This window comes from Arvicanthis niloticus, chromosome 9 (assembly GCF_011762505.2).
Source record: "Arvicanthis niloticus isolate mArvNil1 chromosome 9, mArvNil1.pat.X, whole genome shotgun sequence".
NCBI classification, from domain to species: domain Eukaryota; kingdom Metazoa; phylum Chordata; class Mammalia; order Rodentia; family Muridae; genus Arvicanthis; species Arvicanthis niloticus.
In genome coordinates this window covers 62516579-62542839 of record NC_047666.1, presented here as the reverse complement: position 1 = coordinate 62542839, position 26261 = coordinate 62516579, and the positions used below count along the sequence as shown (strand labels likewise).

Below are 26261 nucleotides of genomic sequence, written 5' to 3'. Positions count from 1 at the left end.
CTCCCCTCGGGCAGCTGTCCAGGCCCCTGCCTCCGCTCCTCACCACCCTAGGCACCTTCTGTATCTTCCAGCACTGCTGACTTGAGGGGCTTGGAACTTAGTAAGTAAGAGAACTGGACTCAGGTCTCCCGGAAATAGCCACCAAACAGCCCATACATCAGGAAATAAGGAGAGCCTACCCAGAAGGCACTGAACACAGACTCGTTCCTCACCACGTCACCCTAGAGCAAATCCCAGGCTCAGGGTCTAAGACACAGCACAGACCCTTATCAAACCCCTTTGGGAATATCACTGCTCAGAGCCACCAGAATCTCCCCAGTCCCAGATTCAGTTGCTGGTTCAACTTCACACCCTCTCCTAGTTCCCTTCGGCATGTCTAGTCCTACTGCTTCTTTCCAGCTTTCTCCTGGGTCAGCCGGCTCTTCTCCCTAGGGGCCCGGAATCAGCCCAGCTGTCACCATCTCCCCTTCCCAACCCCCCTCCCATCTGGCTCCACCTCCTTCCCTGGCTAGAAGCACACACAAAGCCTGGTGAATCCTGAGCAAGGGTAGGTAGAAAAGGGTCCAGGGGAGAAGGCTAGGAGGCAGCTTTCTTTGTACCAGACACGTACACCAGCTCCCAGTTCCCTTCTCCCTCTTCCCAAGCCACCCCCGCTCAAGAAGGGGGGAGTAGGAGAGGGAGGAGAGAGAAGGGAGTGCCTCACCCACTGAAGAGAAGGAAAATGGCTCCTGACCGCAGAAGCCAGCCCAGGGCACCCAGTGCCAACATAGGACAGACAGGAAGTGGCAGGGGCAGGGGTGGAGCCAACAGAAGTACACAGAGCAAAGAGTACCCTCAAAGAAAACTTCTCAAATTATTACCTGGCCCTAGGTCCAAAGCCAGTGATCTCTAATAGCTATTCCAGGATGACACGGTTTGTAAGAGGTCACCCTCCTGTCCCAGGCAAGAAAGCTAAGACAGCACCAGGAGTGATGCTATTGGAACAACTGCAGTACTCACTCAGTTATAGTTCTTCAAAAACATTAGAACTAAGATTTAACAAGGGCTCAATGGAGGTCACCACACCATACGACCTTCTTCCCTAAACGGTGTCAGAAAGCTTTAGCCCGAGAAATGAAGTATCAAACTCAGCTTCCTCAATCACCCAACAAGAATCCTACCCAATGTGCAGAAACCATGTCCAGGCCCCCAAAAGCAGTAGACTCAGAGGACAGTGGCAAATTGCACACTCCCTTCGATCCCACACACTTAGCTCACGACCCCAGTAATAGCCCTAAAATGAGTCTGAAGCCAGTCAGATCCCAAGGTCGGACAAAGTGCCACAGGTCTCCCATCTACACCCATCCCAGGATCAAGTCAGAGGTTAGGAGACCCCTCTCATGCCTAAACAAAGTCTTAAGGGCTCCTCACCCACAGCCCTTACACCACCCATCTAACATCTAACCCTTCTTTCTCTGCCTACAGAGCAGAAGTGAGACAGGGACAAGGCCATGGAGGCACAGCGGACCTTTCCATCCACACAGTGCTCCAGCTCCTCAGGCTGAAATGGCTAGCAACACGCTGCATTCGATAGAGGGAGATTTGGGAAAGGGGCAGAATTGGGTGTGGCCAGTGGAAAAACTGGGTCATGCTACAGATTGGGGCAGAGTTCACACTGAGAGCCTGCACTGCTCCCACTTGGGAGTGAAACACCAGACCAAGGGGTTACGGGAGGGCTAAGATAGGGACCAACACTGGTTCACAGCAGCGCTCATCCAGCCTCTCTCGGAAAGAAGATGAAGGAGAGGTAAGCCTTCCTCCTTACCCCACGGCCCCCTACCCTCTCAAAAGTAGAGCTCTGGAGCCCCACACCTCAGTGATCAGACACAGATCTAAGTCCCTTATCTCAGCAGTCAAAGACTCAGCATCAAGAATAATGACTCTCTGAAATGGCAAATTTGAAAAGCATTTTTTCTGGATACCTCAACATCCAGTTGGAACTAAGAAGGCAGAAGTGAAAGCCATATTATAAGAACAAAAACACGAGCCGGGCGGTGGTGGCGAACGCCTTTAATCCCAGCACTTGGGAGGCAGAGGCCGGTGGATCTCTGAGTTCAAGGCCAGCCTGGTCTACAGAGTGAGTTCCAGGACAGCCAGGGCTACACAGAGAAACCCTGTCTCAAAAAAACAAAAAAAAAAAAAAAAAAAAAGAACAAAAACAGGACTGCCAGAATCAGAATGTAGAAAAAGAAGGGGGGGGGGGGGCTTGTCTTTTTTTTTTTTTTTTTTTTTTAAGTGAACAGGAGTCAAATAAACCAGTGTCTTAACTAAGGGGCTCTAAATAAGGAGACAAGAGGAAGACATCCACTTACAAGCATGACATCAACCATCACTTGAGGGCAGGCACTCGGGCAGGCTGGTTATAACAATTCGAGTTTGGCCAGTCCAGGGAGCAACCCCAAAACACAGTGCAAACCCTAACACACCCACACAAACACCTCACGCCACCAATCCAGACCCTAAGCTACCTCAGAGAGGTGGAAGCCTGGAGGAAAGAACCATGATTATGTCCACACCACAGGCAAAGGAGTCCCTCTGCCCCTTCTTACCAGAATACTGCAGCCTCTCCTAACCCCCCATCCCTTCGCCACTCAAAAAACTCCCAACAATCTGACTAAAAGTTCTATAGATCAGATAAAGAGCGACATTCAAACTTTACACTCTTGAAACAGCAAAGAAACTCAGTAACTGATCAGGACAGAAAGTAATCAACACTCCTGCTTTCTTTCTCAACAGCGGGATCCCAGATGTCTGGCAGGGTTCCTACAACAGAAATCCCCAACGCACCCCACCATGTCACCCACAGAGTCTGAACCACCTGCATTCCTCCAAGAACCTGCACAAGGTAAAGTCTGCTAACCCAGAGAGCTCCCTCAACTGGGGACTGCGGAGTATTCCAGACAGCTTTGAGTGAAGCCAGCTTGCATCTGGGTCCATGGTGCCCAAGAGGCACATGGCTTCCACCTCCCCCAGCACCCCCAGCATCCAAGAGCTCCGCAGAACAGAACCACTCCCTTCAGATGCCCTCCACCCTGGGCTCTGCACACAGACAAGCAGAGCACGCAGCCTCGCTGGAGTCTCTAGGAAAGATCAAACACCTCCTTCCTGCCCTGGACCCTCTGGGAAGATGTTACCTGGATGGGGTGGGGGCAGGCTGTTGTTCAGAAGTGCATCCATATCCTCCTCCTCACTGCCCGCTGAGCAGGGGGACGGGGAGCCCAGGCCAGACGCCATCCCCTTCCGTTCCCCGGCCAGGGAATTGGCCCAGCTGCTCCTGCCTGCGGCCTGGGGCCCTCTACACTGGCCCGAGTCACTGTGCGGGGGAGGGGGGGGAGAACAGTGAGTGACGCGCAGTCCCCCTCCCCCACCCGCTCTTTCCGCCCCCCTGCCCTACCACCCTAGCCGAGCACCCGAACCACTCAGGCTGAACTTAGTTCCACACTCCTCGGGGACAGCCCGTGAGCCGGCTCCCCAGCAGGAGCCCCCCCAAGAAGAGGGAGCGACGCCCCCGAGGGCAGGCTGGTGCATGGTGGGGAGGGGGACAAGCTAGCCCGGACTGAGCCAGGAGTGCCTGGGGAGGGGGATTCGAGTGGAGAGGCGCGGAGAGGGTCAGGGGAGGCGGCCGGTGCTCGGGGACACAAGGTCACTTGGGAGTGGGGGGGCGCTTCTCTGCGCCCGGGGAGGGGCCAGTCCCCAGACAGGGCAGCTCTCCAAAGGCTGTCCTCTGGGACAACTCAGGTTCTCTTCCGGAACGGCGGGGACCAGGGGGCGTGGAGGCTCGGGCGCTCCGGGGTCCCGAAGAGTCGGGACGCCGGAGGAAAGCGAGCACCCACCGGGAAGGGGGCCGGGCCACGTGTCCCGGGGGGCTAGCGAGCAAAGGGCGAGGGGCGGGCGCCCGCCCGGCATTGTGGGAGGCCGAGCCCAGGAGGGGGTAGCGGGGAGCAGGACTCCCTCAGGGCAGGGCGCCGTCTAGGGGTAACCCGGCCGCCTCAGGGGAAGAAGGGTCGGCTCCCTGGAGAGGGGACGGCCCGCCGGCCCCGGGACGCCTGAGGAAGGGACAGGTGAAGGGATGACCCCCGGGACTATGTCGGGCTGAGAGGGATGTCTCTCCCGTTGCCTCGCGCGCTCCTCACCCTAGAGCCGCCTCAGGTCGCGCTGGGTCTCACCGGTGTCACTCCCGCTCCGGCTCCTCCTCGCCGCGGCCGAAGGGGGGAAAATGGCTCCGGCTCCGGCGTCGCCTCTTAAAGGGCCCGAAACACCGGCCGGGAAATCCCACCGCACAGGCCCCGCCCCCCACGGACAGCCCATAATAACCTCAACCAACTCCAACCCCCCCCTCCACTACCGCCACCCTCCTCTCTAGGTCTCCCGGGCAACCCCCGCCCCCTCGTCGCTCAGGCAACCATTGGCCACGCCCCCGTCGAGCGCGCGCGCGCGTCACCTGGGCAACCGCCCACCTCCTGGCCATCCCATAATACACACGGACACCCCACATACACACACCCCGCCCCCCACACTCTATGCCTATATGTGCCCGGGGCTACGGACATATAGTGCAGATCTTTTACAAACTAAACCTGCTCCCCCTCCCTTTAGATATCCCATAATAACCACTCTTTGCCAACTTCTTCACTCTTGGCCTTACTGCTAACATCCCATAATAACTCATTACCCCTCCCTCTCCTTGGCCATCCCATAATAAGCACCCCTCCCAGCACTTCGGCCTCATATCCCATAATATTCAACCCATCCCCCACCAACATCCCATAATAACCACCCCCAGTTTGATATCCCATGATTGTCAGAAACTCACCCACCCCATACTACAACGGACACTTGGCCTCCTCCCACACATCTCCCGTAATAATCAGTCTCCCACTTTCTATGCTGATATCCCATAATATCCAACCCCCTAGAGCTGCCCTCAGTCCCTGCACTAGGGTTTAGATTCTGGACGCTCACTTTACCACTCACACACAGCCTTCCCAGTCTCTTTCTAGCTCCATGGTCCATAAATTACCATTCCTCCCAGCAAAGAGATAATCACTAACGATCAGCAAGCAGCTCTGCTGTCACCCCACAGATGGACATCTAAATCTTCGCCACGAACACTGGGAAAATGTCCTATCATTTACTCCATCTACTCTGGCATCCCATAATTTCAAAAAGCCCATGATACCATAATTCTTCCAACACAACCCAGTGCCACATCCCATAATACTTCTGCCACACTCCACCATCTCACACCGGTCTGGCCAGACATCCCATAATATCCACAACCTCCCCCATCTCTAGAAATTGTCAGACTCTTCCAACAACCAAGAGCAGAGAGGGTGTGGCAAACTAACTGCCCTGTCCTCATTAGCATACACACCTTATTCCCCTGCCGGGCCATAGGAGCATTCTGGCGTTTCAACATTCAGGACCCCTGGACTCCCTAGCTCATGCTTTCCAGACTCTCAGGAACCAAGAGCCACCCTAGAGCCCCTTCAAATCCAGGAATATTCTAGATGCTTACCTCCAGCCTTGAAATTTTGTGTAAAATTTTGTGTAAATCAAACAAGTAATATGCCGACTAGATGAAACACTTGCGTAACTTTAACTCACCCAGAACATCCCATACCAATTACAAACCCCCATCCCAAAACTATTTCTCAACATTCCAGAAGTCCCTACTCGGCCTTCTTCAAGTCCAGGCAGCCTCCATGGATGGATATCCCATGACCACCATGAACTGAGACTCCTCTACAAAGCCTTGCTCTCTACTCACCATAACTCATGTTCACACAGCATACCTTTGACCAAGTACCTAACAAGGTAAGAGCTAGCATGACTGAGTATACGAGGACACAGGTGCTGTCCTTCAAGAAACAGTCACAGCTGGGAACGGTATCACATGCCTGTAACCTCAGCACTCAGAAGGCAAGCAAGAAGATCAAGGGTTCAAGACCATACGCAACTTGGTGAATTCAATGTCAGCTTGGGCTAGAGTAAAAACAAGACTCAGAGAAATTTATTTTATTTATTTATTTAATTTTATTTATTTATTTATTTATTTATTTATTTCCAGCACCATGCTCTGACCAACTGGGCTAATGGGCACCCATGAATAAATACTGTTAAAAGAAACGTTAAACACCAAAGAGACCATGATACAATATAAAAATATCTGGTTAAAGAAATACCACTGAGCCGGGCAGTGGTGGCGCACACCTTTAATCCCAGCACTTGGGAGGCAGAGGCAGGCGGATTTCTGAGTTCGAGGCCAGCCTGGTCTACAGAGTGAGTTCCAGGACAGCCAGGGCTACACAGAGAAACCCTGTCTCGAAAAACCAAAAAAAAAAAAAAAAGAAGAAGAAGAAAAAAAAAAAAAGAAAAAAAGGGAAAAAGAAAAAAGAAAAAGAAATAACACTGAACTCTTGCTAACTCTCTTCCTTCTCTGTGTCTTCTCTCCCCATTCCAGGTGTTCATGATAGCCAGCCTCTTCTCTCTCTCTCTCTCTCTCTCTCTCTCTCTCTCTCTCTCTCTCTTTTTCTTTTTCTGCCTTTCTCTGTCTCTACTCCCTTCTCAACTCCCCTCCCCATGCCTTAAATAAACTCTATTCCATACTAGAAAAAAAGAAAGAAAGAAAGAAAGAAAGAAAGAAAGAAAGAAAAAGAAAGACAGAAAGACCACTGACAACTATTTCCCAATGTCCTGTCATAGAGAACTGAACAAATCAGAACTGTTCTCAGGAAAGATCTCATCCCCCATAGAAGTCGGGGTAGGTGGGCATTTAGACCAGTGGTTCTCACTTTTCCTCATCCTTTACTACAGTTCCTCACTCCTCATGGTGGTGGTGGTGACACCCCCCCCCCCACACACACACACACACACACACTGAAAAGGGATTTTCTTGGTTGCTGCTAATCTTGCTATTGTTATGAACTGTAATGTAAATATCTGTGTTTTCCCCGATGGTCAGTTGAGAACTGCTGACTTAGAGGATTTTACAAGAGAAGGGTGGTCAAGATAATTTCCTGCAAGGCCTGATGATGCATGCCTTCAAGTCATCTCCTAGCTCTTCCCTCCGTGCTAGAGGATTTTGACTGGTAAGCAGCAATCATCCAGTCAATGTTCTTGATGCTTAAAATCCATATTATTATCCCGTGTTTCCTTTAAACACATCACTGGGCCATAATTGCTGCCCTTATTCTTTTTACTTGTTTGCTTTTTCTTTTTTGATAGGTTCTCTTTTTAAATTTTTAATTGTTACTCTGTGTGTGTGTGTGTGTGTGTGTGTGTGTATGGGGTATTATAAGATCACCTAGAGCTGGAGTTACAGTTATAAGCTACCTGATATGGGGGCTGGGTATTGAACTCCAGTCCTGGGCTACATCGTTAAGATCTTGTCCCAAACAAGACAAACATCAATCTTAAACCTCCTAGGAATCTTTCACTTTTCCCTCTTCCTGGTTCCAGAAAATAAGGCTTTAAGTGAAAAACCAGTACCTCACCCCACTGCCTCTAGGCCTCTTTCTCTTAAACCAGAGGTGTCTCCCTCTGCTCTAGACTTGTCTGTTTCAGGAAGGCCACAGACTTGTGGAAGCTGGACTGCCTGAAAGGAGCCGGAACTTGTCTACAGGAAGAGGCCTTCCTGATCTGAAATCGAACAGGAAGACCTTCATGCTATCTCTCCTGCACCTCACCTCACCTCCCTAGAGGAACAGATAACACTCTTCTATGAAATTCAAAGGATTGAAATGGTGAGTTCTGGAGATGTAGGAAGGACTGTACCCAGAAAAATGACAATCTCCTTGCTCCCCAATAGATCACTAGGGAAGCTAGACATGTCTTCCCACTGTGAGCATTCCATATTTAAGCACTTTCTCACCTTGAAACTAGAGTCTTAAACCCTTAGGTCTAACAGGGCATGAGGTAGTAGCCACCTTTAACCCCAGCACTGAAGAGATGAAGCAGTTGGATCTCTGTGTTTGAGGCTAGCCTGGTCTACACAGTAATTTCTAAGCCAGCCAGGGGGAAACAGAGAGATCTTGTCTCAAAACAAGCAAAGCCACAGTTCTTCCTAGAAGCACCCATCTTTGAAGTTCATGTTTTCTTTTTCCAAAACATACCTAGAGGCTCTGGACCACCCTCTGGGTGGATTTACTGTGGTGTGCTGGTGTTCCCTCCATCCCACAAGCCTAGTCTCCCTCAGTCCAACTGTCTTGACATCTAGATTGGGTGCCATTTACTTGTTCAGACCTTCTTCCATGTTCATCCTCATAAGTGTATGCTTCATGGTGGGTGGGGGAGCATGTGGCCCTTTTGTTTGTTTGATTTTTGGTTGTTTTTTGTTGTTGTTGTTTCTCCGAAAGGGTTTTTCTATGTAGTCCTGGCTGTCCTGAAACTCACAGAGATCTGTCTCCTGTCTCTGCTTCCTGAGTGCTAGGGTTAAAGGCATGCGCCACCGCCACCCAGCTAGGATATGGCTCTTCTTCAAGGAAAGCTGTTTCTTCTTTCACAGTGCTGCTGGACACCTGTTAGATCCTCTCCCATCCCCATTCACCTGGATGGAGCAGGTCTCCGGGGTCGGGTCGGGGTCTCAGATTCTGTTGTGTAAATATCTCCAACTCCTTCAGAGCTCTCCTTTCTTATGTATATCCCATCATCACAATGACGAGTGACTATAAACCAGGGATCATTTATGTGTGTGTTTGCCTCCCAGTATATACATACACCACATATATGTCTAGTGGCCGAAAGAAGAGGGCATCATAAACCCTGGAACTGGAATTATGGGTAGTTGTGAGCCACCTGTAGGTGCTGGGAACTGAGCCTGGGCCTTGGGAGATCAGTTCCTTAACTGCTGAGCCACCCACCGTATCTCCACCCACTTCCTGTGTCTTTGAATTCCTGGGAGGAGGGGGTGTGTTTGTACTGCTTTTGTGGCCTCAAGATTCTGTACCTCCCACTGCCTTCTCTGCCCTATGCTCACCTCCTTGATCAATTATAAATAGGCCCCTGACATGATTGGCCCTCGGAGACTAAGGATGGTATAATCTCCTAATTAATGCACCCCAGGGGCAGCCTCTCTAGCTAGTTATCTAGAGTTCTGTTTCCACTTCATGGTATCCAGGAACCTAGAATAACACCCTGAGGAGGCTATCCCGGAGTTTTTAGCATACAGTCTATGGTTCCTCTCCTCACACCTGTGTGGATGTAGAAACTGCTCAAAAACCCAAAGGGCTAGTGTTCTGCACTAACACAAAGAGGATTTGTGAAGCTAGATGGGATGCAATCCATGGGGGGCTTGGGGAGTGGCATTTGCTCCTTAGGAGTCCACCCAGTCTCTACTTTTTCTGGTATTCACCTTTCGGTGTTCAACCCCCTACAGGAGATACAGTTCTCAAGCCAAAGGGGGCACAGGTGGAAGGCAGTACTAGAACCCCTAGCCAGGGAGCTCTTGCAGCACTACCCCGCATACCCTGTACTCTGCAACCCCCAAGAAGTGAATAGGACTCAGGTGTCCTAGGCTTTGGCTCGATGGCGCCTGCCCCTGGGGCCTCTTCCAACAGCTGTCACCAAAGAAACCTCTCCAGCCAGTTACTCCTGCCAGGCCTCAGGTCTGGCTCCAGGGCTCACCCCACCCTCCCCAGCTCCTTCCCTCCCTCTTCCTTCCTTTCCTCCCCCCTCCCTGCCCTCCCCAGAGCTTTACCTACCCAAGACAGCCCCACCCAGCTGTGCTGGGTCCATCCCATAATAATTCTCCTCCCTAGCCCCCACCCCTCCCAGAAGAGAGGCGGCCATCCCATAATAGCCACCCACAAGAGACATTCCGCGGTGACCGCCCCCTCCCTGCAGAGCTGCTGGGAGCAGCCATCCCATAATAGCCGGCCGCCTGTTTTACTGGTTACGGCTGTGGAGGGAGGTGGAGAGGAAATGGAGGGGCGGGGGAGGGGAGAATCAAGGGCCCCCACTTTGTGGACCCGAGGAAGGAAAGAAAGAAGAGTGGCATAAGAATTTAGGGGTCAAAGGTGACATGCAGGTGGGAACCACTGGCCACCACAACCGTGCTTTGAGGCTTTCTCCTCATTATCCAGGAGTTATATTTTCCCGTCCACAGTCTGGAGGCGGCTGCTAGACAGGGGCGATGCCTAGGATGGGCTGAGGTGCCCAGTATGGAGCGGGGGAGTGGCTGTTGATGTGTGTGGGTGAAGTGTGTAGGGAGATGGATTTCAGGTGTTCCCATTGGACTCTTAGAGAGAGGCTGACCTTAGAATGATGAGAGAGGAAGGGGTGAACTGGGGGGTGGGGGGGTTGGAGAAGAGCTCCTCAGGCCCTCCCAATTCTGCACCACCATCCCATAATAATCCCCCCAGCCCCCTCCCCCTCCCACACACGACATCCCATAATATCTTCTGGAGAAGCAGTCCCCGCAGTAGGTACAAAGAGCTATCCCATAATAAGCTCCCCCACCCCCACTCATCACCCCCAACTTGCCCCCCCCTCAGTCACATGCAGCCGGTGCCATCCCCCGCTGCTCCCCCCTCTGGCCACCGAAGGCCTTGCCAGCCCATAATACTCTTGCCTCTGGTCGCAGGAGGCCTCCAGCCCATAATACTCCCTTCCACCACCACCCCCCCTTCCCGCCCCGCACCCCTTCCTCCCGCCTCCAGTTGGAGCCGGGCCTCACCAGCCCATAATATTCCCCAGTCTCCTAAGGCTGTTCCAGCCCATAATACTCTCCCTGTCTCCTAAGGCCTCTCCATCCCATAATACTGCCAGACGCCTGACCTGTGGGCCAAACCCCAGCCAGTTCCACACATCGAGGCTGTGTCAGCGCGCTGGTCTCTCTCCCTGTCCCTCCTCCCTCCCTGAGTCGGAGCTTTCCCTCCAGGGCTGGCGCTGCCCTCAGGACCACGGGCCCTTCTCCCAGCCCCACCCTGGGCCTGCCTGGCCCTCACTTTCCCTCCAGCCTTCTCCCTGGCCCTTTCTCCACCATTAGTTCTTCATTCTGTCTCCCTCCTCTGCTTTTCACGCACTTCTCCACCTCCATATTAGTCCGTGGGATTGGACATCAGCCTCATGGGGAGAGAGTGCCCCCAGAGGGCAACGGGCCAGTCACTGCCCCAAGGCTGCCTGCTTGACCTAGCACCATGGAAACGTGCCCAGCCTGCCTATTGCTAGTTCCTCTGCCTCTTGTTCTGCTCAGTAGCAGGGCTCATCTGGACGATTCACCTGGAGTCCTTGCTCTCTCTCAGAAGAGTAACTCCAGCAACCCCAAAGCCCCACCGAAGACCTGATGGAAGGAGCTCCCATTCATGGGATTTCTAAAGTGCCTTTCACATTTCATTGCCCTCAGTCACCCAGTAAGTAGATCCTATGAGCCCCATTTCCCAGGGGCAGAAGAAAACAAAGGCTCACAGAGGTTAACTGGCCAAAGTTACATTGCTAAGAAGTGACAGCTGACATTACTAGCCAGGTTTGTTTGATTCCAAAGTCCTGGACTCCTTTGGTTTTCTCTAAACCCAGTATGAGAATTCTGGAAAGACATGGTCCTTCCAGACCATGACAACTGTCTTAGCCTCTGGTCTCTTGGGCTGTGTGAGGAAAAGCTGGTGTGACGTTTACCTTGCCCTTCCCAGTCTCCCATGGAACTCCAGTTGGCAACCTTGCAGGGCTTTTTTTGTGTGTGTGTGTGAGAGATACTGCAGGGCCAAAAAGGAAACACCTCTGCCCTCATTTGAGATGCTAGGCTCGGTCCTGATTCTCCTGAATTTTATCTCAAGACTGACGAGTGCTACAACACCCCAACTCTTCTGGCCAGCCACTAGAGGAGACAAATTTTGAGAACGAACCCTAAGAACCAAGGACTCCTTGCCAGGTTGGTGGATATAAGAGTCCTGACAGTCACAGAAATAAGTACATCCCAGACTTGGGGAGAGGGTCATGGCCAACGGGCAGGCAGTCTAAGCCATCCTGTGTGCTGCTGACAATTCCTTGTTTAGGATGCGACTGGAGATGTGAGTCCAGTTTTCAGCCCTCACTCAGCCACGCTGTGTCCAAGGCAAGTGTAAAGTAGGGGGTCAGGGAAGTCAGAAGTGGATTAGGATGTTGGAAGAGGAAGATTTAGGAAGAACAGCATCGATGAGGCAGATTCAAGGTGGGGCAAAAGAAGAGCTAGGTCTACATCCTAGTTAAGGAACCCAGGACAGACCAAACTGCACACACCACCGAAGTCCTAGTTGGTGAACCAATAAAGTTTTATTGGGATTATTTACAGGAATATGGGTGAGGGGTTACTTACAGGAGGAGAAATGACTCAAAGGCAGTTGTGTCACCAAAGCCCACCCAGCATGGGTGATGGCTCACAAAAGCTGGGAACCTGGAGAAACTGCACAGCCTGTAGATGGCTTAACAGGTTGGAGAATGTCCTTTCCATGTGCCTCTCAGTTGGTCTAAACCTCTTCTAGGCAACTTGGCTAGTTTCTACTTTTATTAGGCAGCTGAACTGGTCTCAGAATCTTCTTTAGAGCTCTCACAGGGGATAGGCCTAGTGAATCTGGTCAGTTTTAGGCACTTCCTGAAACTATTTTGTGTTGTTAACCTTCCTGCTTAAGGAGCTTCCCTGCTGGGCGGAATGTTTCAATTTCAGTGGAAACCTTTACACAACAAGATATTAGTAAGGATTATTATGGGCTGGCAAGTCCGTAGGTGGCCTGAGGAAAAAGCAGCTGGGGCTGGCACTGATTGTAGGACCTGAAGGGAGTGGCAAGTTTGCTAAGGCTGGAAGTAAAGAATTCAGGAAACAGAGACTGAGCCCCTGCCTGGTGGTATGACCTTTAGGCCTCATAGTCTCTAGTATTTCCTCTGCGTGACATCAGAGGCCCTTGTACTAACTAAATAAAACGAGGCTCGCTAGAAAAGCATGGTGGAGCACATGTGATCTTAACACTTCAGAAGCTGAGGCAGGAGGATTGAGAGCTCAAAGACAAGCTGGGATGCAGAGCAAGCATCTGCCCCCCCCCCCAAAAAAAAAAAAAAAAGAAAGAAAGAAAGAACACATACCACCAAAGTATAAAAAAAGAAAAAAATATAGAGACATTATATTAAAATAGTGGGGTAAAAATTTTTATTTGCATATATATTTATTGAGAGATATATTCTTTCTTTCTGTCTTTCTTTTTCTTGAGACAAGATGTCTCTGTGTAGCCCTGGCTGTACTGGAACTTGCTCTGCAGATCAGTCTGGCCTTGCCCCAACTCTGCCTCTCTGGGATTAAAGGTTGTACATCACCACTGTCTGGCTTGGGATTTTCTTATTGTTCAGGCTGTCTTTGAATTCTAAATCCTCCTGCTGTAGACCCCAGAGTAGTTTGGGACTACAGGTGTCTGTCACAATACTTCAGCCATCAGAATGACAGTTTCTTGTGGGGGTGAGAGCCAGGATAGTTTGTTTTAACCCCATAGTGCCTTTTTCCATACTAGAGATTGAATCCAAGACAGGAAGTATGATTGACAAGCACTGCCCTCCAACCCTCTGTTTATTTTGAAACAGAGTCTTGCTCCCTGGCCCAGGCTGACCTTGGACAAAAGATCCTCCTGCTTCAACCTCCTGAGTTGCCTAATGCCCTTATTTTCACCTAAGATTTTCTCTTCTTCCTCCTTGGTGTTACATGGAGCATGCCCAGAGTGTAGGGGGCAGCTATGGGTTTCTCCCTTCTGCCCGATTCTTGCTGCAAGAGGCATTTTGTGAAAATGGCGGACTCTTTAGAACAGCACAGCCTGTTGCTCGTCAGGTGTTATTCGTTTCCTCTGCCTCCAACGTCGTTCTCATGGTGGTGAAATGTGTGGGAACCGTTCTGGGCTCTGATGCCATATTTCAGGCTGGAGGCACCGGCTTCCATCCGCAGGCCTGGCCACACCTCTCCCTAGTATGGTCACTCCCACAGCACCTTCTCTTCTCTACTCTCCCTACCTGATCCCCGTACAGTTCTATCCTACAAGTATGTCTGCGAACCTCGCTCTGCGGCTTTCCTAACTGCCAGCACCTTCTCCTGCTCTCCTTTACCATCAGTCCTCCAGTATGGACATTGTTCACCTGTGTTATGGTCGCCACTGGATAGTCAAGTACTTCACAAGATCTGACTGTTCATTCAGTCTTTATTGAGTACTTACTCTGTGCCAAGCATTGTTCTAGATACTATTAAATACATCAATGAACCAACCAGCCAAAAATCCTTGACCCCCCCCCCCCATGGAGTTTACATTCTACTTAGGGAGATGGAGGAAGATAGAAAATACATACAAAAATTAGAATAAATAAGTTATATGGTCTGTTAGGTGATACATGCTGTTTTAATTATTCTGGAATTCACTCAATACCTGTACCTTAAAGTACTCAAGTTTTCTTTCTTTTTCTTTCTTTCTTTCTTTTTTTTTTTTTTTTTTTTTTTTTTTTTTTTTTTTTGGGGGGGCAAGTTTCAAGACAGGGTTCCTCCATGTAGCCCTGGCTGTCCTGGAACTCGATCCGTAGGCCAGGCTGGCCTCCAACTCACAGAGATCCAGCTACCTCTGCCTCCCAAGTGCTGGGATTAAAGGCATGGGCTACTATCTCCTAGTTGGATCTCCCCCGACCCACAAGCATTTGTTTATCTAGTTTGGTTTGGCTGGAGATCACACCTAGGGATTTGCAGATGCTGGCCTCCTTCGTGGTTCTCCAGCCTCAGTGCCTACAGAGCTGGGATTACAGGCATGCACACCAGACTCAAACCCCTCAAGTCGGTTTTTTCCTCTCTTTTGAGAAGAGAGTCTTACCATGTGGTATGACTGGCCTAGCTATGTAGACCACTCTGGCCTTGAACTCAGAGACTTGCCTGCCTCTGTCTCCTAAGCACTGGGGTTAGAGGCGTGAGCCACCACAGCTAGGAACTTTTTTGAGACTGTCTTATGTGTGTATCCCAGAACCCAATATGTAGCTGAGGATAACATAGAACTTCTGATTTTCCTGTGTCTACTTCTTTTTCTCTTTCTCTCTTTCTTTCTTTGAGACAGTCTCTCTATGTAGCCATGGCTGTCTGGGACTCTGTGTAGATGAGGCTAGCCTCACCTCTGAAACTGACAGAGAACTTCCTGTCTTCACCGCCACCACAGCACTGGGGTTAACAGGGTGTGCTATTAGGTTATTAGGACTCCACTTCTTGGGTGCTGGGATGATATAATACCAGGGCAGGTTTATGTGGTACTGGGATCAAACCCAGGGCTTTATGCATGCAAGGCAAGCACTCCACCAACTGAGTTACAACCACAGACTAGACACACACACACACACACACACACACACACACACACACGCACTTTGAAAAGTTTTGTTTAACTGTGAAGCGAAGTATCCTGAGATTCTGCCTCAGAGGGGTGATGCTTATACCCTCCAGCCAGGAAGAGTACAGACCTTGAGTCCTGAGGAAGAGAGGTGCTTGGGACAGATGCTAATAGCATCCTTAAAGCAGCTGGTGGCAAGGGCCTGGTGGATATCTGACTTCCACGCATCTGGACTGAGATATTAGCTTATCACGGAGAAATGGAGGTTAGTTCCCTAGTTTGGCCACCAGGGGTCATGTTATCCCTGGAAATCGCTAACAGATACAAAAGGCCCAAATCTTAACTAAAACAGAAGCATTTGGGAAATCTCTATTGTGAGACACAAGGACATAAGTATGACATCAGTTCTCAATGTCAGGGTCTAAAAATGTCACTGCGCCAACTCTGCAGCCCCTCCCATAACCCAGTCCTACTTGGATAAAGAGGGAAGCAAACCATTTTGCTCTCCAGCTTACTAAGCGAGACTCCTCCTGTCCTTCCATCCCCCCCTTGCTTCCGTACACCCTTCCCTCCTGGCCCACACTACTTTTTCCTTCTGCAGAAACAGTCCAACCTGGCCCTGAATATTCGTGTCCTCCAGAGAGCCTTAAGGACCACAAAGAGCAATTTGCTCACCAGTGCCCTCTTCCTAGAGTCATCTGTCCTAGAGGAAGTTAGATGTGAACTCTAATACTTTAGAACAGTCTCAAAGTATGATGCAGAGACCAGCTCTCTGAGGAAGTCTGAGGTCAAAACTATATTCATAATGCTGGTATGTCCCTTGTCTGTCCATGTTCATCTCTTGCCAGTGTAAAGGGAAGCTTCCAGAGGTTTCATGAAATGTGATGACACTTCTGCACTCTAAATGGAGCTAAATGGAATGTGTGCTGCTGTGTTTCCATGTTTCAGGAACACGTTAGCTTTAATTCATAGCATGGTGAGCATCTTAAGAAAAAGAGAAGAAACAAAAGCTCTTCGGCTCCCTCAAGTCTTGCACAAAGGGACTTGAGACCAAACAGTTTGAAGACTGATGCTTGACTTCAAAAATTCGAAAGGTTAGAGGGGGAGGGGAAGGGCGAGGAGGGGGAGGGGAAGGGCGAGGAGGGGGAGGGAGGAGAGGGAAGAGAGGGAGGGAGAGGGAGGAATGGGAAGAGAGGAGGGAGAGGAGAGGGAGGGAGAAGTTGAGAAAGGGAAGAGGAAAGAGAAGAGAGGAGAGGGGAGAGGAAAGGTGAGGGAGGAAAAAGGGGAGGAGAGGAGGAAGGGAAGAGAAGAGAGGAAAGGAAGGGAGGGAAAGAAGGGGAGGAGGCCCAGGATGGGGTATGGAGAGAATGAGTTAAGAGACAGAGAAGCAAAGTGTGGTGATCATGTAGAGAGAGCCATTTTCAAAGGATAAAAATTCCATAAGATACAGACTGCAGCTGGGCTTGTAACCCCAGCAGGCAGGAAGTGCTGAAACAGGAGGATCACCAGCAGTGACTAGCCTTGCTGGGCGCGCCTTTACTCTCAGCACTCAGGAGACAGAGGCAGGTGGGTCTCTGTGAGTTTGAGGCCAGCCTGGTCTACACAGGGAGATCCTGGACAAACCAGGGTTGTTACACAGACAAACCCAAACCCTTTCTTGAAAAAACAAAACAAAAAGGACCAAAGTCTGTCTTAGTGGGAGACACCTTTAATCCCAGCATTTAGGAGGCAGAGGCGGCAGATCTCTGTGAGTTCAAGGCCAGCTTAGTGTACAGCATGAGTTCCAGCACAAGAACTACATAGTGAGGCTCTTGTCTTGAAAACAACAGAACAAAACAAAAAAAGAGTTCAAGGCAAGACTCTGCTACATAGCAGAGTTCAGTCTAAGTAAGGTGTGGGAGTTGGGGGTGGGGAGGAGAGAAGGGGGGGGGAACGGAGAGAGGGAAGCAAGACTGAATATTAAAGACCCAGGATGGAAGAGGCCCTGAGAGCCGTAGAAGGGAAAAAGGAAGACCTAGAAAAGGAACCAAGAGCTAGCAAGTGAGAGAGACACCACACACAGCTCTGCCCCGCCCCAACCACTCTATGCCAGGAGTCTAAGTTGTTACAAGTGACAAATGGGTCAGAACTATTTGGTCCATAGCAAATAAGCCTTTGTGTTACACCTGTCACCTGAGCAGGGAAGCCAGGGCTGGTGGCACAGTGGTCGTCGCCCTTGAGTAAGCTCAGAAGTCAGCAGGTAAGGCTGGGATACGTACAGTTCAGTGGCAATATGCAGCCTGTGGGGTCTCAGATCCACCACCAGCCCTGAGTTGTATTTTTGAAGATGACAGATGAACGTCTGTGTAGTTGATTCACCAGGGTCAGGGGATCGTTAGCTCTCAGACTGATGACCTAAATCCAGGAGATCCATCTTCTGCTCCATGTACCAACGCAGCCATGCGCATGCTCACTGCTGGGCTTCCTCCATACTGGAGCAGGGGGTCCACTCTGTAATAACCAGAGGCTAAAGCTTTCAGCAGCCGCACTCTTCCTTTTCTATGCCCTTGCTTTCACACTTGTTCCCTTCTGCACGCTAGAGATGGAGTTGCTTCAAAACCCAAGTACCCAGCCCACCTCCCTCAAATGTACACCCTAATCCTCCGAGGGAGGCATGAGACTACGTACACTATGACCGCGTCCTTTCAGAGGGCTGAATCCTGAGGGCAGTTGTCCATGGGTGTACCCAGACTGGCAGGCTGGAGTAGACCCTGACTGGTGGCATCCTGCCCAGTGTTTTGGGTGCTTTCTGAGGGTGGTTCGGTGAGCACCCCTCTAGCCCCATTGGTAGCCAAAGGCCTGGTATGGAGTGGGGTGCCCAGGTTGCGTAGAGTGTTACGGAAACCCTCAGCACTGAAGTAGTAAACCAGCGGATCCAGCACGCAGTTGGCGCCGGCCAGAAGCACCATTATCATCAGCACCCCGCGCACTTGCTCGCGGTACTGAACGCTGTTCTCCACCAGGTTGGCCTTTAGCAACCCATACACTGCCAGCGTGGAGTTGTAGGGCACGAAGCACAGCAGGAAGATGATGAGGTTGGCCAGCAGGAGGCGCACGGTCTTCCGTCGCCGTTGGCTCTGAGTGGCGTCGGGCCTCGCCAGTGTCCAGAAGACCCTGCCCGACGAATAGACGACAGCCGCCAGGGGCAGCAGAAAGCCCAGTATCTCCGCCAGCAGTAGGAGTGGCAGCAGCCCGACCTTCCACAGTTCTTGGCTGAAGCTCTCGAAGCACAAGTTCACGGTGATGTTCTTGTACTTGCAGGTGGACGGGCTGTGCACGCGGGCGGCGGGCACGGCGAACAGCAGGATGAGAGCCCACACGCCCAAGCAGAGCCGCCGTGCCACGAGGGGCCGCCGCAGGTGGCGCAGTCTCAGCGGGTGCACGATGGCCGCATAGCGGTCCACGTTGATGAGCATCAGAAAGATACAGCTGCCGTACATGTTCATCTGGAAGATGGCGGCCGACGTCTGGCACAGGAAGTCTGGGAAGGGCCAGTGGTGCCGCGCATAGTAGGAGAGGCGCAGGGGAAGTGACAGGGTGAAGAGTAAGTCGCTGGCTGCCAGGTTGCACATGTACACGCTCACCACTGAGTGTACGCGCAGTACACGCAGGAAGACCCAGAGAGCCAGAGCGTTGAGAGGGAGACCGGTTGCCAACACCAGGCTGTAGACCACCATATGCAAACGATGTATACCTTGATAGTCAGGGCACTGGGATACAGAGCTGTTGCTAGAAGAGGTGTTGGCTGAAGAATTGGCAAACATTGTGTCCAGGTGGGAAGAGAAACTAGTCTGAGGCATCATAGAGGACACCAAGGTCAGAGCATGGCTTTCACCTCCAGGGTGGTAGCCTGGTAGCTATACAGAGTCTGTCCCCAGGCAAGCAGAGGCAAGACATGGGCATGTAGTCTGTGACCTTAGGGGGAGATGACTGGCCAAGGCTGGAAGCCCTTGGTGCTGCAACTTCTTCAGCAGTGGAGGCCTGGAATGAGAAGGCAAGCCAAAAGTAAAGTTACGAGAAACAGAACCATAGTCTAAACACTTAGCTAAATGCTGGCCTCCCGAGTCCTTTCTTGGCCTCAAGGCTCTTCAGACCATCATCCCGAATGGCATTTTATGGTTTCTCTCTATCCTACAGTGCCATGCATGCCCAGGTCCTGCAGTCAAGGGTTCCAGGCAGGTTATGCATACATAAGTCCTGGGTTTGTCACTTGCCTAGCTTTGTGGCCTCAGAGAGGTGATTGGCTCTGAATTTCATTTTCCTTATCTGGGTGCGAGTGAAGGCGTTTGAGTTAACATCTATTTCAGGACATTGTTTGGACATTAAGATGCTTGAATTGCTGTCCTTATAACTTGCCTGCCTGCCTTCCCTTAGATGTTTACTGAATCCTTAGAAGGTTCCAGCCTGTCCACAGTACTGCACAAAACAAAGGCCTTGTCCCACCCACCAGCTCACATTCCATTAGAGGAAGACTAACAACACCACAAATAGGTCTGACCAGTGGGGAGAGCTGGAGAGCACTTCCGCTCACCAGGGGTGGGTCAGCGGCCTTATCTAAGGAATAAAGTTCAAACTCTCAAGTCCAGTACAAGAGGCCAGTCCTGTTCACCCTGTTCACCTTCTCCCTAGTGGGCTGGGTTTGCTCAGAGAGACCCAGCTGCATTCAACTTGAGTGACCTGACCCTCCATCTCTTCATCTATAAAGTGGGAATGTACTGGTGTAATTCCAAGACACTTGCATCAGCCTTGGCCAGAGGCACATGGAGGACAGTCTAGCATTCCAGCATTCCTGTCAGCAAGGTGCGGAAGGCCTCCAGGCAGTGGTTCTCAGCTTTCCTAATGCGGCGACACTTTAATACAGTTCCTCAGGTTGTGGTGATGCCCCCCTCCCACACCTGTAAGATTTTATTGCTACTTCATAACTGTAATTCTGCTACTGTTGTGGATTATAATGTAAATATCTGACATGCAGGATCTCTGATGTGCAACAGGGGTCCTGAACCACAGGTTGAGAACCACTGCCTTGGTAGAGCTTCTCCCGGTGTCTCCTGTGTGAGCCCTCCTTACTAAAACCATGGGGCACTAACTATGAGAAACCAATTGGCATCCAAAGACAGCTAAGAGGTAGACAACCTACAGCATGCAAGAGGCTGCACAGGGGCCACCTCTCTATCTCCACCTCATACACATTTGTGTATATCTTAGAAGGAATGTAATTTAGACTGTGCCATTTTTTTTAGATATAGTCTCATATCCCCTAGGCTGATATCAAACTTGCTATGTAGTTGAGGTTGGCCTTGAACTTCTGAGCCTCCTCCTGCCCCAACCTTCCAACTGCTAGGATTATATCCTCAGCTGTTTTTACTTTTTAAATCTTTTGTTGTTGATGATGATGATGCTATTGTTTTGCCTGTTTTGTGTTTTTCAATACAGTGTTTCTCTGTATAAATCTGGCTGTCCTAGAATGGAATCTCTCAGAGTTGCCCTACCTGGTCTGGAACTCAGTATGTAGACCAGGCTGACCTCAAACTCAAAAAGCTGCTCCTGCCTCTGCACCCTGAGTGCTAAGATTAAAGGTGTACACCTTTACACCCAGCTCTCCAGGACTGAGTTATTAGTGTTTTAATTATGTGTATTTGTGTGTCTGGGTATGGGTTTATGCACATGACTACAGGATCCCCTGGAGCTGAAGTTACGGACAGTTGAGAGACACCTGACACAGGTGCTGGGGAAAACCTGGGTTCTTTGGAAGAGCAGCAAGTGGTCTTAGCTGCCGAGCCATCCGTCTAGCCCCTCTTATCATTTTTAAAGAATCTAACAACTCCATATCATTAATATGTAATTCTAACCACAAATCGTGTCTAGAAATAGAATTGTTTCATTATGTCAAACAGTGCTATACTCAAGAAGCAACACTGCCTGTGGCACCCTTTCCCCAGCCTCTGGTAACCTCTTTTCTGCTTTCTGTCTCTGATGTCTGTCCTCAGGGTAACGGAGTGATGGTGTTTGTCCAGTGTCTGGCTTGTTTCCCTTAGCATCCTTTCTCCGAGACCCTCTCTTCCTTCCATCCATCCTTCCACTCATCATTCGTATTGCAGTGTGTGATAGAATTGGGTTTTTTTTTTTCAGGTCTGGTAAGGGGTGGAACCCAGAGCCTTATAAACCACATGCAATGGTGCACATCTGCAATCTAGCATTTGGAAGCTGAGGCAGGAAGAACAGGAATTCATGGTCATCTTCAACTACATAGAAGTTCAAGGCCAGTCTGAACTACATGAGACCCTGTCTCAAACACAAACTAACGCTAAGCTTGCTCTCTCCCACCAGCTACAAACCCAGAAACAACAGAAACAGATTTGCTTATCTCTCACTTCCGAGTAGACATGGAGATTTCTGTTTAACCACTGACTACTATTGCTGTAGGGGTAGGTACCTACATGGCATCTCAGGGAAAGGACTTGTCTCAGATTTTGAGTCATTATCTCCAAAATACTAATCTAGGACTGGCGAGATGGCTCAGCAGCTAAGAGCACTGTCTGGTCTTCCAGAGGTCCTGAGGTCAGTTCCCAGCACCCACACGGCAGCTCACAACCATCTCTATACCTGTAGTCTCATGAGATCCCATGCCATCTGGTGTACAGGTAAACCTGCAGACAAAATACCCATATGCATAAACAAAACACTAATTCTTTTCAAAAGGGCTGGTGAGATGGCTGAGTGGGTGGAAGGACCTGTCCCCAGACCTGACCACTTGAGTGGGATTCTAGGATCCCATAAAGTGGCAGGAGAGAACCAACTCTTTTGAGACTTGTCGTCTGACCTACCCACGTCCAGTGACACATGCATGCCTGTACACGTACATAAAATAAAAGCTATCTATTAAAAGGCCAGTACTCGGGAGGCAGAGGTGGGAGAATCTGTGAGTTCGAGGCCAGTCTGGTCTACTGAGCGAGTACCAAGACAGCCACAGCTATACATAGAAAGTCTATCTTAAATATAAATAAGTAAATAAAGGCACTATTGAAATTCTTGCATTAGGACGTGGCTATGTCTCAAAGATAAGCTACTTCCCTACATAGTCAATGCCCTGGGATTTATCTCCAGCATTTCAATAAATAAATTAGCTTATGGAACTAAGTGGTAAGCTTGGCTGTATCAAATTCATGGGGGCTTTTTTTGTTCTAACAACCAGATTCTCAAGATTTATAGCAAGCATAGTAAAACAGCTAAAATGGAATAAGTATTTCCTCCATAAAATACCAATTTAAATAATGGAGCTACAGCCAGCCCTCCATGTGTGGGCTCCGTGTGTGTATATATGTTCAACCAACCTCAGACAAAACAAATGTGTAGTTTGTTTTTTTCTTAAATCTGCATCTGGCCAGGCGTGGTGGCACACTTAGTAGGCAGATGCAGGGTCTCTGTGAGTTTGAATCCAGCCTCTTCTACATAGCAAGTTCCAGATGAGATGAGCCAAAGCTGTATAGACTTGTCTTCAAAAAAAAAAAAAAAAAAAAAAAAAGAAAGAAAGAAAAAAAGAAAAGAAAAGAAAATGGACCCAAAGTCAGGCTTAGTAGATGTCTATAGTCCCAGCAGTCAAAGGCTAAAAAGCAGGGCTAGAGAAATGGCTCTGTGGTTGAGAGCACTTGCTGCTCTTGCAGAGCATGTGGGTTCCAGCGCCCATATAATGGGATTAGAACTCCAGTTTCAGGGGATCCAGTGCCCTCTTCTGAGGTTCATGGATACCCAGTGCACACATGGTACACACACATGCACACAGGCAAAAGAAATACAATTAAGGAATAAATGTAAAAACGTTTTTAGAACTTAAAGCAGAAGGAAATTGAAGCCAGCTTGGGCTACAGAGTGTGAGGCTCTGGAGAGAGAAAGAGAGAGAGAGAGAGAGAGAGAGAGAGAGAGAGAGAGAGAGAGAGAATATGAATGTTGCATCTGAGCTAGATGTGGTGACCCTGCCTGTAATCGCAGCACTTGAAGGGCAGAGGCCAGCCTGGGCTACATGGGACCCTGTAATCCCAGCATTTAGGAAGCTGCCTAGAGTTCAGCCTAGGTTACAGATGGAGACTGTCTCAAAAACACCTCCAACCAGACAGGCGGATTAAATCCAGCCTTGGGATACTGAGGCAGGATTATCCCTTGAATCCAGGGTGCTAAAACAGCCTGGGAAACAGCAGTACCCCATCTCAAAAGGAAAAAAAAAAAAGCATCTGTTCTGAATACACATAAAGATGTTTTCTTGTCATTATTTCACTCAAAAAGTAGAGTGTGGATCTATTTACAAGGTCTGGCGGAGCTCAGGAAACTAAGGTACAAAAATCCCAACTTCAAGTTCAGCCTGGGCTAAGAAGGAAGACCCTATATTGGTGAGTTCAAGGCCAGACTGGTCTACACAGCAAGTTCCAGGACAGTAGGGCTACATACAGAGACCCTGTCTAAAACAAAACAACAAAAACAACACACAAAACTCTTTTTAAAAAGGCACTCAATGCTTTTCAAGAGGGCCTGGATTCAATTCCCAGCACCTATATGGTAACTCACAACTGTAACTCCAGTTCCAAGGGATCCAGCGCCCTTTCTGTCCTCCATGGGCACTGCACACATGTGCACAGTCATACATGCAAGCAAAACATCCCTACACATAAAATAAAAATAAAACTTTTTAAAAAAGCAGGGTGTGGGCACAGGCTTGTTACTCCAGAGGCTGAGTGAGGCAGGACAATAAACTAGGCTTCTATAGGGAAACCCTTTTTCAAAACACAAACGTGGCGGGATGGCTCAGTGCACACCAACATGAATACACACACACACACACACACACACACACACACACATGGGGGTGAGGGGGAGGGAGAGAGAGAGAATGAGTGAATGAATGAAATAAAGACAACAACAAAAATCTATTTACAGTGTATTATACAGGTTATAAGCAACCTAGAGATAGATGATGACTTGGGTGGAGATGAGGCTGACACAAGGTCTCAGGTGCCCTCCAGCCTCCGTCTCCCATGTGCTAGAATTACTGATAGGTAGAACCTGGCCTGGGCTTAAAGCCTTAAGGTACATAGGATTTACGCCTCCAGGAATGTTGACATCTGAAGGGGTCTGGGAGCCACCTCCCCACAGGTACAGAGATGCTAGCACCAAATAAGACGTAAGCATGCTGAAAGTGAAGACATCACCCCTCACCCCAAGTTCCTCTGCCCCACTTTCAGCCAGCCAGCAGCTTCTGCACACACCTTGTACTTTCGGGTCTCTTTGCGGCTGGCATGTCTTTAACCTGGAATGTTCTTTCTGCCATTCTTCGCCTGACAGACCCAGTCATCTTCCACGAGGCTTGTGACCCCTTCCCTGGCTCTGTCTTCCTCAGCAGGGTGGGGTAGTCTAGCCCCTTTCCTTGTGCTACCCAGGGTTTGGGGTACACAGATATCTCAGCTGTTCCTATGTGGATGGTGACATCTCGTTCTTAACCTCTCTCATTAGAGGTGGCTCATTCATCTTTGTGACCTCAGCACCTGCACCAGTACCTATGGAGTGGAAAGTGACAGCTGTTGGTCACCCTACCCCAGCCATGCTATGCTATGCTATGCGTGCTAATCCTTCCCACAGTGTTTTGAGGCAGGTGTTTATTGTCATTGTTATAAGAAAGAAAAGAAAAGCAGGATAGCTCCTCCCTAAGGGATGAAGGCAGGACCCGAAGCTAGGACTGCCTAGCTCCAAAGTCCACACTGGACATTTGCTGCTCCCAACAAAAATGAATAGGAGGGCTTGTGGGTGGCTGCCGCACGGGGCACCTGCTCTTTTATAATTGCCCATATGAAATCTATGCCAGTGGGCCACTTGGTTCACTTCCTCTTTTGTCCGATTGACATATACTCCCATAACCCACTTCCTTTTTAATCCCTCAGCACACTGGCAGCAAACACCTGCCTCTGTCTCCTGCACGCACAGATAGGCCTCCTCACACTGTTCCCTCTAAGTACTTAAGCACTTAAGCAAGAAGCTGTAGTGCATTCCTGAAGTCTCAGCTACTCAGGAGGCTGAGATAGGAGGAGCCCAGCGCTGAGGGCCAGCCTGAGCCAAAAGGGACATCTGATTTCAAACAGGAAAAGGCCTTTTAGCTTGGTGCATTTAAGTGCTTTTAACCCATTAGCTGTTTTGTGTATTTATCCCTTCCCTTAACTAGATGGTAAAGCCCTAGGCTGAAGATCATAGTCTTAGACACACACCAGCCCCTGCACTTAGGTCCCCCGAGGGAATCTCTTCGGTCACTTGGAAGGAAAATGGCTTCTATCCAACAAATTATTAGCTCTTTTTTTTTTTTTTTTTTTGGTCTTCCTGAAACTACCTAACCATTTACCACACCTCTGCCTCTGCCCATTACTGATTCATAGGACATCAGGTCTCTGAACAGGCCATATGGAAAACACTTGCGTTACAGTCTCGGTAACAGGGCTGGAGAGATGACAGGACGGAGCTAGTACTGTCCCTGCAGAGGACTGGAATCCCTTTTCTGTACTCATGTCAGCTGACCCACAACCTGGAATTTCAGCTCCAGAGACTCCAACAGCTCTGGTCCCTTTGGGCACCTGAACAGACCCACAGACAGAAAAACACATGCATATACATTGGTTTTTTTTTTTTTTTTTTTTTTTTTTTTTTGGTTTTTCGAGACAGGGTTTCTCTGTATAGCCTTGGCTGACCTGGAACTCACTCGGTAGACCAGGCTGGCCTCGAACTCAGAAATCTGCCTGCCTCTGCCTCCCAAGTGCTGGGACTAAAGGCGTGCGCCACCACCGCCCGGCCATATACATTGTTTTTAAAAAACTAATGGGACTGGAGAGATGGCTCAGGTGTTCTCAGCAG

At 49.7% G+C, this 26261-nt stretch overlaps 3 protein-coding genes and 1 long non-coding RNA gene across 17 annotated transcripts in view; 1 reads left to right on the top strand and 3 right to left on the bottom strand.

Annotated features, from left to right (window-relative positions):
• Positions 1-4395, bottom strand: part of Chd4 (chromodomain helicase DNA binding protein 4) — a 32489-nt gene extending 28094 nt beyond the window's left edge. For 9 of the 13 annotated variants that reach the window (XM_034511650.2, XM_034511651.2, XM_034511653.2 and 6 more), the window contains exons 1-2: positions 4173-4332; positions 3174-3352 (exon numbers count right to left, since the gene is read on the bottom strand). In XM_034511650.2, coding sequence (XP_034367541.1) covers positions 3174-3273 — 100 coding nt within the window. In that variant the 5' untranslated portion in view covers positions 3274-3352; positions 4173-4332. Of the gene's footprint in view, positions 1-3173; positions 3353-4172 lie in introns of all 13 variants that reach the window. The other 4 variants (XM_034511659.2, XM_034511657.2, XM_034511652.2 and 1 more) reach the window with 4 other exon arrangements.
• LOC143443529 (uncharacterized) lies at positions 507-8845 on the top strand. 2 transcript variants are annotated; one of them, XR_013112611.1, is made up of 7 exons: positions 507-547; positions 1465-1786; positions 2776-2884; positions 5706-6802; positions 7004-7130; positions 7606-7784; positions 8546-8845. It is a non-coding gene; the product is annotated as an uncharacterized LOC143443529 (long non-coding RNA). The 2 variants fall into 2 exon arrangements; XR_013112610.1 differs by having other exon boundaries at positions 8397-8845.
• An 8184-nt stretch (positions 8846-17029) lies between these two features.
• On the bottom strand, positions 17030-19183 carry Lpar5 (lysophosphatidic acid receptor 5). The gene has a single exon (XM_034511661.2). It carries the CDS (start codon positions 19181-19183, stop codon positions 18026-18028), a length of 1158 nt encoding a protein of 385 aa, XP_034367552.1. The 3' UTR covers positions 17030-18025.
• Positions 19184-19222: 39 nt separating this feature from the next.
• Positions 19223-26261, bottom strand: part of Acrbp (acrosin binding protein) — a 28641-nt gene continuing 21602 nt past the window's right edge. The window contains exon 11 of the mRNA XM_076940575.1: positions 19223-19361. The gene's annotated coding sequence lies outside the window, so the exon portion shown is untranslated. The remainder of the gene's footprint in view (positions 19362-26261) is intronic.

Excerpts from the sequence above, each read along its gene's own strand:
- Lpar5 (XM_034511661.2), bottom strand. The coding sequence starts at position 19,183 with ATGATGCCTCAGACTAGTTTCTCTTCCCACCTGGACACAATGTTTGCC.